The sequence below is a fragment of the Coturnix japonica genome, chromosome 3 (assembly GCF_054131305.1).
Source record: "Coturnix japonica strain WE chromosome 3, WE-NBRP24, whole genome shotgun sequence".
NCBI lineage: Eukaryota > Metazoa > Chordata > Aves > Galliformes > Phasianidae > Coturnix > Coturnix japonica.
Genome location: NC_140665.1, coordinates 83,918,651 through 83,931,042, shown reverse-complemented (window position 1 = coordinate 83,931,042; position 12,392 = coordinate 83,918,651). Strand labels below are relative to the sequence as shown.

Here is a 12,392-nt window from a genome sequence, read left to right as displayed (position 1 = left end):
TCATTTCTGAACATGTTTTTAATGATTCAGGTTTTACAGAAGTATGAATAAACTGATCTTCACAGTAGCCCTGCAAGGAAAGATACGTTTGTACATATATAGAATCAGATGTCACAAGTTCATTCCTTCATACAAATGCTTATATTCCTTTCACAGTCTCTTCACTCCAACACAGATTTACAGTCTGTTTACTTGAGACATCAATCCCATCTCACAAGCCCACACTGTGCCAGCTGAATTTCCCCATATTTTCCCAACCCTCTACCATTTCCCAATTCCAGCTCACATTTTATTTAACAGACTGCTGATCTACATGTTCTACTTGTAACTGCGGTGTAATTAGCCAAACACACCTACTTGCCCTGAAACCTTGTCTCTCTGCAGTCTCCTTTGTGAAGCAGCACTGGATCCTCCCCAGCCTGTCCCACCATTCCAGTTGCACAAGAGTGCTAGTTCGTGTAACCTCATTGTGTCTCCCTGGCCTCAGCTTTACCTGCCCTGCACTGACTTGGATTACTTTCTCCATCCTGCACTGTGGTGAACCGCTTTCCCTTTCATGCGGCCATACTGTAGGCAGCACTAAACAGAAGCTCCTTCCTCAGTTTTCCATTAGAAAATAGGATCCATATAGGATTGTGTGGACTGTAGCTGATAAGGAGCTGGTGAAAGCGGCACATCTCCTGTTCTTAGTGCTGCACTAGCAGAAAACGAGAGGGTGAAGGATAAAAAAAGAAAGAAAGCTGGCTTTAATTGCAGCCTCAGCTCCCAGCCAGATCCACCCCTCACCCGCCCGGAAGTTCCCCTGTGCAGCGAGGGGCCGCCTTCCTGCCGGGCGGCTCCTCCCCCTGCCGGGCAATATGGTGGCGGAGGCGGCGTTCGTGGCTCTGTGAGCCGGTGCCCGCTCCGCGCCTCCCTGCTGGGGGCGGCCGCTATTGCTGCTCCCCCCGCACCGCCCTCGCCCGGAGGCTCCGCTCTGCTCTGCTCTGCCCAACGCGGCGGCGATGGGGCCGGCGGGCCCGGCGTGCCGTGTGTGAGTGCGCTGCCCATGTGGGTGTCCCGGTGAGGCCGGGAGCGAGCGGGAAGATGCTGCTGTCGCTGGTGCTGCACACATACTCTTTGCGCTACTTCCTGCCCGCCGCCGTCATGATGGGCACGGCGCCCACCTACGTGCTGGCCTGGGGTGCCTGGCGCTTGCTCTCCGCCGTCCTCCCCGCTCGCTTCTACCGCGAGGTGGACGACCGGCTCTACACCATCTACCAGAGCATGGTGCTCTTCTTCTTCGAGAACTACGCGGGCGTGCAGGTGAGCCGGGGGCGCGGGGCTTCCTCACGGCGGCGGAAGGCAGCGCTGAGCCCGTCCTGCTCCCCGGGCTCCCCCCGGGCTGCCCCCGCCCCCGGAGCTGTCCCCGCCGTGGGGTGGAAGCGGGATGTTGCTGTGTGCAGGTGCGGAATTCGGCCCTTCCCTGCCCGAAATTAACGCTCTGGGTGCACCAGGAAGATTCATACCCGTGTCCTGACCCTCTCAGAGTGATGCTTTTCACAGAGTCCCGGTGATATGTTCATTTTGCAGGTTGGAAGCTGAAGGGACGTGACATCAGTCATGCGCTGTCAGTGCTGGGATGGCAGCCTGCTTGAACCATGCGGCCTGCTTTGCGCATCCATGGTGCTACACTGGTAGTGGATAAAAATATAGCTGGCTACAATTGCACTTCATGCATCTACATCATGTTACTACACCTTCCCACTTCTGTCATAGTTTACCTGCTGTTGGGTTTTGCCCTCAGTTTTGGATCAGCCACGGGCTGTGGTTATTCAGTACCTCAGAATGTGGAGCACAGAGGTTCAGCTTAATGCAGAGCTGGCAGCCTGTCCTGCCTTACCAGAGGGTTTGGGTGCAAGTAATATTACTACCCTACATCATTTTCTCATCACATGTTAAATGTTTGTAAGAATTACATATTTGTTTACAATCTGTAAAGCAAATAAGGTGACTTTTAATTCGGTATTCAAAGAACAGCTAAGCAAATGATGGGTGCTTCCTGAGCCTCAGCCTGTCTGAGGATATTGAAATCTATTTGAAATTATTGTCAGCAGCTTGGAGGTAAAGAATAACAAGCGCTTACGTGTTGATTGGCAAGTTACAGAGCTGGTACAAATAGGCCCTTGATATTTGCAGCTTAAGCTGTTTTATTATACGTTTCTTTCAAAATCAGGCTAGGTCTCTGCTAATTTCTGCTCCTGACCTGCAGTTGTAGGCCTCGCTTAATAGCAGCTCTCATGGAAACCCACAAGGCCAGCTGGGGAGAGAGAGCAAAATGGCACGCTTTGGCATCAGGTTGAATGGAAAGAATACAAGAGGAAACTGAAGTCTTCTCTTAGCCTTCATTAGTTATTGATTGACTCAGCTTGTAGCTTGTGACACCTCACCCTTCCGTCTTGTCTGAACTAGTTAACTTGTGATTTAATTAAAAAAAAGCACACAAAAAGCCCAGCAATTCACAGGTGAAGTACTTGGTGTTTTATCTCCCTTATTTTCTATCTTTATTGCAGGCATTTTGATGTGTAGTAATGCACTTCAGTAATCAGCCGCCACAAGCAGCAGCACAGTACTCCAATTCAACCCCTTGAAAGATGAGGGAGAAGAAAATCGAGATATAAACTGTAACAGGGAAATTATTCAGATTTCCCACAAACTATGTGCACACAGTAGCAGCCGCTTAGAACTTCTGATAAGAACTTTTCCACAGAAGATGCCTGACGTGTTAAGGTACAAAAAGGGCAATGATCACCAAAATAGACAAAAAGGCCTCCATTGTCTGTCTTTATTTTCTTTGCTTACATGGATGAAACCTTTTTCATGTAGGAAGAAAGGGGAGGCTGGTACAGGTGATCAGTTAGAGCAAGGTGAAAGTAGAGGTGCTTTGTTTGTGAATGGATGATCTTAGGGGTAGATAAAGTGATAGAGACAGTGCTGAAAACAAAGCAAGGCCCATAAAACCAGCTAGGCTTATGTCATCAGTTAAGATAGTAACTGAGACTCAAAGCTAAATAAAAACATATAAAGCGTGATATGTTTACAGAGAGTTAAGAGGGGAGAATCCTTAAGAGTTGTGTTTCATTTAATTGGGAGTATCTCCCATTTGCTTGAGGAGGAGAAAGAGGGTTTCCTTCGAGACCTGCTCATGCAAATATGAATTTGTTTAACTTGAAACTCACAACATATGCCTGAGTATTTGAGGTTGGGATGGTAACTCAAGAGCTGCTTTAAGGCATTTAATTGGATGCAGAAGTGTGGCGCTGTTAAATGCTGTCTCCTCTCCAAAACATGAGAATATTATGTACCTTCATAAAAACACTTTTACCAAGCTTAAGACATTGTAGTCTCTGAGAGGAAGAATTCAGCTTCATTTTTGAGGTGTGTTATTTTTTTTTCAATCAATTGAAATTTTCTGGGCTAATTTTTGTGACTAGATCTGTGGGAAGCCAACAGATTCATCCATGAGAGTACTGTAAAAGAATGACTTCAGTGAGACCACGCAATGAAATTACACAGGTGCCTGAAGTGAAGTTTTCTTAGCACTATCACAGCCTTACCCCAAAACAAAGGAAGTCTTTAATATAATGTTCTGCTTGGCGTTCTTTGGCTTCTTATGTGTAGTGCCTTTGTGATTTTTCAGTACTACAGCACTCCAAGGCTGTTAAGAATATTTGAGATGTCTTATCTTCAAATAATAGCTTTGTTGAAGTTTCCGTGTTCAGTGGCAGGGGAGCGCTAATAGGCTAAGAGTTGCTTTGAATCTTGAACGTGGATTACTTTTGTACTGAATAAAATAGTAGCGTATCTTGATTTTATTTTTTAAACCTTTATATATTAGGAAATGAAGTTTCTTTGCACAGCTTTTCAATCATAGAATCACAAGGTTGGAAAGGACCTATAAGGTCATCTAGTCCAACTGTCCTCCCTTTACCATACCTACAGAAACACCCCTAAACCAGATCTCCTAGCTATGCTCCTAGCACCAACAGCTTTTAGCCCATGAAGTGCTTTATCCTGTCTTTCCTTCACAACCATACACATGAGGATTTTGTTCTTTTGTTCTATTTGACTTGGGCGTCTTAAACTAAATTTATTAAAACAGAAATTCCAGTTGGTTTTAGGAAGACATTTCATCTTCATAGCAAACACATCAGTAGTGAAATGTAGCTAGGTAGGGTGATGCTCTTAGCTGCAAGACAGGAAGCCTTGAAAGAGTAAGAGTTTCCCTTTCTCTTAAGTATTTGACCTGAGATCTAAGATAAATACAGAGCTATGCTTGTGGACCAGTACTGAGTATTTACATTCTAAAGAGTGGCATATTAAATAAGTAGAAGTTGTGAGGTGTGTGTTTTTGTTTGTATTTTTAAGTTTTCTTGTACTATAATACTTTCCTGTCTTACATTTTTAGTCAGATTTGTTAATTTTGTTTCTACCTAAAGGATTTGTTTTGCCAAACCCAAGTAGAACTTGAGCTAAGAGGGGGGTTGGTAAAGGTTTTCCAGTAATATTAGAATCCTGTAAATGCGTTAATTAAATCAGTTGCATTGAAAGGATGTCATGCAAGGTTTGGCTTTAGAAAATTGAAGTACCAGTATTTAGTGTACCAAAAAAACCAAGCCAGGACCTGCCAGTCCTATGAATTAGATAAACTGGACAGAAGCGTTATGACCATAAAACACAAATCCTGCTGTGTTCTGTAGATTTGCTGGTGCAATTGCAGCTTGGCACATATCCATGAATTTTATTAAGGAGCTATAAATACATAAAATTAATCTGTGCCTGGCATTGTGACAGTACTCTTCAACGGTCTCCAGGATTATAAAGTCATAACGAAGCAAATCTGTAAAGGTGACCTGTTGAGAAGTGGAGCAGGAAGAATGGCCTTGTTTTTCTGTATGTTGCTTTGGATACAAGTGCAGTTATGTTGAGTCTCACCTGTCATGCTGGATGCTGCAGAAGGTGCTACTATACCCTTTTCGAGAAAGAATATGTAGGAGATGCTTGAACTCAGTGTGAAGTGAGTAGAAAGTCTTAGAGAGTGAAGAGTGTTGATTTATCAGCGATGTGGCAGCGCTGTCACTGATGCAAACAGGTGCAGTTCTTGTGCTTTGGAGGACTTAAATTTGCTTGTGCTAACTGTAGATTTGGCCCCAAGTTTCCTGGTCATCCAATAGCATGTGGATAGTGTGACTGTCTGACTGCTTTTCTCTTCAATGCTTTAGGGGAGTTCAGACTCCTATGTTCACACAGCACAGACAATGAACAATTGGATCTTAGCATAGAATCAGAAAACTGAAATAACTGAGAACGTGCCCTTGATTAGGCTGTTTGAAGGGCTGAAAGGACGAGTAATTCAGCGTGATGAATGCTGTCATCTCCCTGTGACCCTTAGCATCTTATCCCAGTTGCTGTCAGGGCAATGAAATTAATGCCTATTGTGTTTGTGCACATGTTTCAGATCAGCTGAGGACTAAATGTTCTTCAGCTTTTTTCTTTTTTTCTGCTTTTTTTCTTTTTCTTGTAATGGTGTTTGATATTTTGTATGGAATGACGGTGAAGAAATAATAAAGAAATCATCACTTGGACCTCTTCCTAAAGGATCGTTTTCCATCTGAAAGACTTGACAATTGAACAAAATCCGTGACTGAATTAATGTGTGTGGATTTTGTTCGATGCTTGTGTCAGCTCTTGCCCAACCCCCCGCTTCCTTCTGAACAGGAATTTTTGGAAGTGGTGCTTTCATTAAAGGTACTATGAAATTCTGTTTTTCCTTGTCATCACGGGACTCTGGAAGGGCTGCTGGAATCTAACAATGATATTGAAAAACACGTGGGATCCCAGCTAAGCAATGAAATACTTTCAATACTGCATTTGATATGAACTTCCTAGGTTCATATTGAAGCTTGGACTGCCATGTTTCAACAAGGTTGAAAACTACTTAGGATTTGAACATATTAAAACTTTGCAAATGCACCGTGTTACTGAACTGTTGACTGTTCTATCTTGTGAAGTAGAGCCTGGGCTCTGTGATTGGCTTCCTAAGAGGTCCATGAGGAGAGCTCAGTGCAAAAGGTGAGGATAGAGATTCCCACTGTTGCAGCTTTCCGTCTAGAAGTGAGAGTTAGGAGGCCTGTGTCCATCTTTATTGCCAGGACAGCAGCTTTGCTGGTGAGACAGCTTGGTTGAATCATAGAATCACCAAGGTTGGAAAAGACCTAAAAGATCATCCAGTCCAACCGTTCACCTATTACCAATAGCTCCCACTAAACCATGTCCCTCAACACAACATCCAGTCATTTTGTTGAGAATGGGAGAATTGCTTTCTGTCCAGAGATGTGACAGGGGCTGAATGCCTATAGGATAAAATGCTTCAACCAGAAAGTTAGGAGGAAATGCTGCTTCTCATCCTTCCCTGGTTGTGTTTCCAAGGAAGGTGCCTGTAGCTGAGCTTCGTCATTTTTTAGCCTTTTTCTGTAGGTGTGTGTGAGGTCTGAGTTCTCCCCCCAGCCTGTGTGGCTGGCCTGACAGCTTGGAGGATGGGGGAGTGAGTCGTGGGAGGTTCTGGAGCTGGGAGACAGAGTACTGCAGATAAGGCAAGCCCCAAGGGCAGAGGGAGCCTTGGAGGGCTTGCATCTTCCTTCTTAGTCCTGAACTGTGCTTGGCTTATGGCATGCTTTGAAAATAATGTGAATGGGCAACAGCAGCTCTCGTAGGCGGTGCAGGCACAATGTGAAGCTGTTAGCTCTTGGGAGGCTTATTGCAGGGTAAAGGTAGTTGTAAGCTATAGTTTGTCTAAGGGTGAAAGTAGTGAAATAAATAGAGGGAATGTGATGAAAAGAGAAAAACTGAGGGTGTAGCCTAGTGATTCATTTTTGTGTGGTAAACTTCTGAAAGAAGCCCTGCTCTTTGCAAAGAAATGTTCTTGGTGTGGTGCTGGCTCCGTGAAGGCAGCTTGCCCTGGCTCGTCTCATTAGAGATTTCAGACAGCAGTTCTCTCCAGGTGTGCGAGTCTTTTATAGTATTACAACAAAGTCCTGTGTACTATAGTAGAAGACATTAAATGATACCTGCTAAGCCTAAGGGATGCTGCCTTCACACTGAAATGTATATCTAATTTTAGACTCCTACGTTCAGCTGTGGTGTGAGGCAACGAAAATAGATACATGAGCTGTGTAAGCTTTGCGCTCTTTCAGATTTTGCTGGAGATATATTTGTGTGTGTCTTAATTTCTGTTCAGGCTGCCTTTGGTTACAGCTGTGAAGGTGAAAATCCACCGTGGCACCGGTTCTTTTGGACATCAGCTAGGATTGTTGTATGCTGCAGCTTCTGGCACAGGGACAATCTGGAGAGGATGTAGTGTGGGAATACTGCATGGTCATTGCAGGTTCTGCTCTCCGTCCCACCCCCTGATATTTGAAAAACAGTTTTTGTTTACTCATTTTTATTAGCTGCCTTAGAAACAAGTTATCAGTTACCTGCACCAAAACTACTGCAGTCTGGGTTCATAATTCAGAAGTTTTATGTGGTTGTTTCCCTGGCATTTATTTTCTAATTGACAAGTCAAAACTGAACCTGAATTTTATGTCATCCTTGCCTAATACTGTCTTTGATTTAAAACTAATGTCATAGAACCATTTGGATTGGAAGGAACCTTTAAGATCATCCAGTTTCATCTGCCTGCTAATAGGCAGGGGCACCTCCTGTAGACCATGTTGCTCAAAGCCCCATCCAGCCTGTCCTCGAATGCTTCCTAGGAGGGGGCATCCACAGCCTCTCTGGACAACCAGTGTCTCATCACCTTCACAGTAAAGGATTTCTTCCTAATATCTAAGTCTAAATCTACCCCCATCCAGTTTAAAGCCACTTCCCCTAATTCTGCCTTGTATATTTACATTTTAAAAACAGCAATGTATACCTCAGAAAATCCCAGTGTTTGGTGGATCTTGATCTATGGAGTTCTGTATGGATTTTTTCCATGGTTTCTTCACTAGAAGAGTGGTTAGGCCCTGGAACAGGCTGCCCAGGGAGGTTGTGGATGCCCCGTCCTTGGAGGTGTTCAAGACCAGGTTGGACGGGGCCCTGGGCAACCTGATCTAGTAAAGGTGTATGTTTGGTGGCCCTGCCAGGCAGGGGGGTTGGAACTACATGATCCTTGAGGTCCCTTCCACCCCAGGTCATTCTGTGATTCTGCAATTCTGTGATTTTCTTTTGTTCCCTGTCCTTTCCTTCATCTTGCATAACACATCCAGATACTTTACGTAAGGGTGGTTGTTAATTGAGAAGTTTTTCTCCTGCTGCTAAGCCATCAGACTCTTGAGAAGATTCTATTCCTAGTTAAATGTTTGACTCCAATTATTGCAGTCTATTTACCTCAGGCTTACAGAGTGTCTCTTTTATTCTCAGTTTTAGTTGTATTAGATAAAGTAGGCTCAGATGTCAAAGATTTTGATGTTACAATTATGAGGAAGCATAACTTCTCCGGGGAAATGTGTTCTTTAATCTTTGTTCTGTCAGTTTGAATTTATGCTCTGAAGAGATTTGGGATGAAAAAACGGAAATTATTTTCTTCTTTTCTTCATTTCATATCTGTCACTTGCTACTTGTCATCTGCCCTGTTACAGTTTAGCTCCTCAGCGTGGGACTAGAAAACTGTGCTTCATGCTGGCTTGATGACTTTCTCTCTTATTTTTTTCCTTCAGTAGTAAAACTAAGTACCTATGATTTGGTTGAACTCCTGTATTTAGGCAGGTACCTAAACATGAGGAAAAACAGTACGACTTCCAACTGTATTGTGGTAGTTGTTTTCCTCTTGAACTTGAAAACTTGGTCCCATTTTCTGAAGCTTCTTGGTAATCTGGAGGGCATGTTCCTTTTGTGTAAGCAAACATGATGCACTGTGCTGAGTGAGGTGCAGGTGAACCAGTGCATTTCTGTGCTGTGATGGTGAGGGAAGGTACAACAGGGATGTTAGCTTCAGTTTTTCTTGAAGCTGACTTAAGTTTGCTGTTTTTGGGTCTGGAGCCAAATTAGAGCTAGCTCAGACACCTTCCTGCCTGTCTTCTGCTGTGTAAAAGGTGGGTTTGCCTCTTCCTAGAAGCCCATTTTGCTGAAATTCTAAGTATGAACTGGAAAAAAATGTATGGAAAGGCTTATTCCAGAGAAAGTGGAGATTTCTTCATCATCCCCATGCATCACTCACTGATAATGTTGTACCAGTTCAGTCTGTACTTGGTGTGCTCACTTGTATGAGTTTTACAGGTAAGGATTTAATGAACTCTTCTTTAAGTACTGGAACAGGCTCCCCACGGAGTTTGTTGAATCGCCACCCCTGGATATGTTTAAGAGCCATTTGGATGTGGTGCTCAGGGATATGATTTAGCAGGGATATGATTTAGATTTAGAGTTAGGATACTATGGTTAGGCTGCGGTTGGACTTGATGATCTTCAAGGTCTTTTCCAACCTGGGTGATTCTATGATTCTTTCTTGGAGTCCTTCACATTTAAAAGCAGAGAACCCATTACTAAGAGCTATAACTGGAGGAATGATGAGAATAACGTCACTACCCAGGGTTTCTTGATGATACGAGATGCCAAATGATTAAGTTTTCAGAATGTGCTTAATGTACCAAGTCCCTGTATTTTTTTAATTGGGGGGGAAGACATTTCGTACTTCCCATTACAGGTGAGTAGCAAAGTGAACAATAGTTACATTGACTGTGGGTCATTTTTTTCCTTTCTTTTAAGGAAATGACAAAAATCTGAGGAAAAATTCTTCAGAGATGCCTATGGATTGCATGACAATGTCATTCTCTTATAACAAAACACGTGAAACTTCCTTCCACTCTTGTGCTGGAAGGCATGTGCTGGCTTTGCATCATACCGAGGTGCCAGATGTTCAGAAAAACCCTCCTGTGGAAATCTCAGTTTATTAATAATCTCTTTTCACATCACATATGTTATATGTGTCTGAAAAACATGCAGTAAAAGAGCAGATTCAGATGGTATTGATTGTATGCCGGAAGGGCTGGGAACCTTGAAGACGAGGTTTGAGCTCTTTTTTTCTATTTAAGAAAAGAAAAAATGAAGAAATGATGGTACCTCTCTTTAGCTTAATGAGTTAATGAGCACAGGCTGTACTGATGCACTGCAGCAGTTCTGTTCTTTCAACATACACTTCTTTGAAAAGCTGCATTTAGCGGTGTGTTTTCAGAGGAGAGAATCCCTGTCCTCAGATGAACCTTTTGAAAGCACTGAGCAGTGTTTTAGGGCAGGATGGGATTTAAGATCTGCATCTGTTTTCAGTGGCCTATATCCTGGCAATTCAAAGCTGGCAGGCTCAGTAGTGCAGCATTGTGAATCCCATTCTGCAGCACTGAGCTACACCAGAAGCCAAGAACTCCTGCTTCTGGGTTATGTTCCGTATCTGAATCTGTGTAGTTGAGGATCATTGTTTGAGTAAATACAAACTGAAATTGCCCCGACATACTTTGATTGTGACAGCTTGTTCCCTCTGAAATTAATCTTTTGGTCAGATTGGAAATAAATCTGTGAATAAAATTGTCATGTTCTGTTGTAAATCACTAGATGGGGCTTTGGGGAGGGCTATAAAAACAGGCAGATAATGCCTCCATAGAGGTCTTTAATGTCTCAGTCCTCTGTGTAGCATATGTAGAAGATCCAGGCAAGCAGGAATTACTAACAAAACTAGTCCAGTTAAATGAATGATAGTGCTCATCTATAATAAGTGCTTCATTCATCTTACAGGACTGGGCTTGAAATGAGTGCGATACTTACTGCTGTTGCTTGGTTTACTGTCATACAGTGGTGGCAATGAAACTACCTAACTATGAAGTTTCATATCTTTGTGGTATAGAAATAGGTGTATTTATTAAATGAGAATAAAAGTGTTTTCCTGTCTCCCGTGGAGAAAGATAACCATTTTCAAATACTTGTAGTAGAGCATCTGGAAACTTGTGTAATCTGTGGCATCAAGGAGGGGCCCCCCAGTTGTGTCCTGCTTTGTCAGTCAGGACAAATAGGTTTTTGTGACCTGAGATACTTTGTTAAGATCAAAACAGACGGTTATGTCACCAGGCAGATGAGAAATGGGAATTTAAACAATTTCCCACATGATACCTGTGCTATTAAAGTTCAATACATTACTGTTACAGTAGCTCTCTTGCCACAACAGCAGTGCTTCAGAAGTCAACTTGCCTGGGGTTGAGCATTGACTTTAGAGTCATATCTAGAAGTTCCTTTGGAGGTTTGTTGATGCAAAACCCACCCTTTTGCCACAAAATTATTTCCAGTCTCTTTGCCAATAAGATGCAAAATTCATCTTAGGATACCAATTATTTTAATAAGCACTCCAGTTGTAGCAGTGCACAGCTAACAAAGAAGCTCTTGTTCTGAATAGCTTGCAGTCCAAGCTCTAAAAGTAGTCAGGCAGAAACAGGGAAGTGGAGAGAACTGTGTGTTTTAAGGGGAGCAAAGCTGAATGCATAAGGTTTATATGGCTTTTTTAAGTAACACGTTGGATTTCTGCAGTGTTCTGTTCCTCTTGTCTTCCTCTAAGAGAGGGAAGGAATGTTCTGTTACTGTATCTCTGCTTTTAGTCATCTTTCCAGTCAGTGTTGCCTTGGTGTTTGAAGCTAACTTTTTGACTGTTCTGAACACTCCACCTTTTTTGCTGCAACATGCCCCAGCGCACATCCCTTCCATTACTGGAAAAATAGTGAAGAAGTGAGCAGTATTCTACAATTCATACCTGATTTCCATGAACAGGGAGAAGGATGTCAGAGGAGGTGGCCTGCATTTTTACCAATAGCCAGCTGTGTTGCCTTCCTGCCATTGAAGCAGAGGTGCCAGGTCTGTGTATAGGTCAGCTCCTGAACTGCTCACATGACTGCCCACATCCAATTATCGTATTAAGGTAATCTCTCTGCTTGGAGTTTCTTGTGGTCACCAGCTGGCCTGCATGCAGGACTTCTGATAGCGTGATTACTTTTGTCTCTTGAATTAGATTGCCATGGCCCAGTTTTCTGAGACAGTGTATCTAGGATGTGATTAAATAATCTATTTAATTTCCTTTGATGTATGCAGGCTTCCTAAACAAGAAATAGAAGCCTAATTCAGAGGTGTCCACCTTGTTGCTGTGAAGCCTTTTGCAAATTATAGTCTGTTGATGTGTGGCTTCCATACAGGGCTGCTTTGCATAGCTATGCAAGCTACCACACATGTGTAGAATAAATTGCACTGGAAGAAGCAGAGGCTGTTATGTACATAGAAGCTGCATTACCAGATCACCCAGGAGCCTCTGTTTGCATGCCTGGATCAGCCTATCACTGAGTTGATAA

The 12,392-nt window shown here is 43.2% G+C and overlaps 1 protein-coding gene across 2 annotated transcripts in view; it reads left to right on the top strand.

Moving 5' to 3' along the window:
* Nucleotides 1–847: 847 nt before the first annotated feature.
* AGPAT5 (1-acylglycerol-3-phosphate O-acyltransferase 5) overlaps nucleotides 848–12,392 on the top strand; it is a 54,143-nt gene continuing 42,598 nt past the window's right edge. Inside the window, exon 1 of one of the 2 annotated variants that reach the window (XM_015859300.2) lies at nucleotides 848–1,302. In XM_015859300.2, the coding sequence (XP_015714786.2) occupies nucleotides 1,084–1,302 (219 nt within the window). In that variant the 5' untranslated portion in view covers nucleotides 848–1,083. Of the gene's footprint in view, nucleotides 1,303–2,549; nucleotides 2,767–12,392 lie in introns of those variants that run through there. The other variant, XM_085543894.1, reaches the window with a different exon arrangement.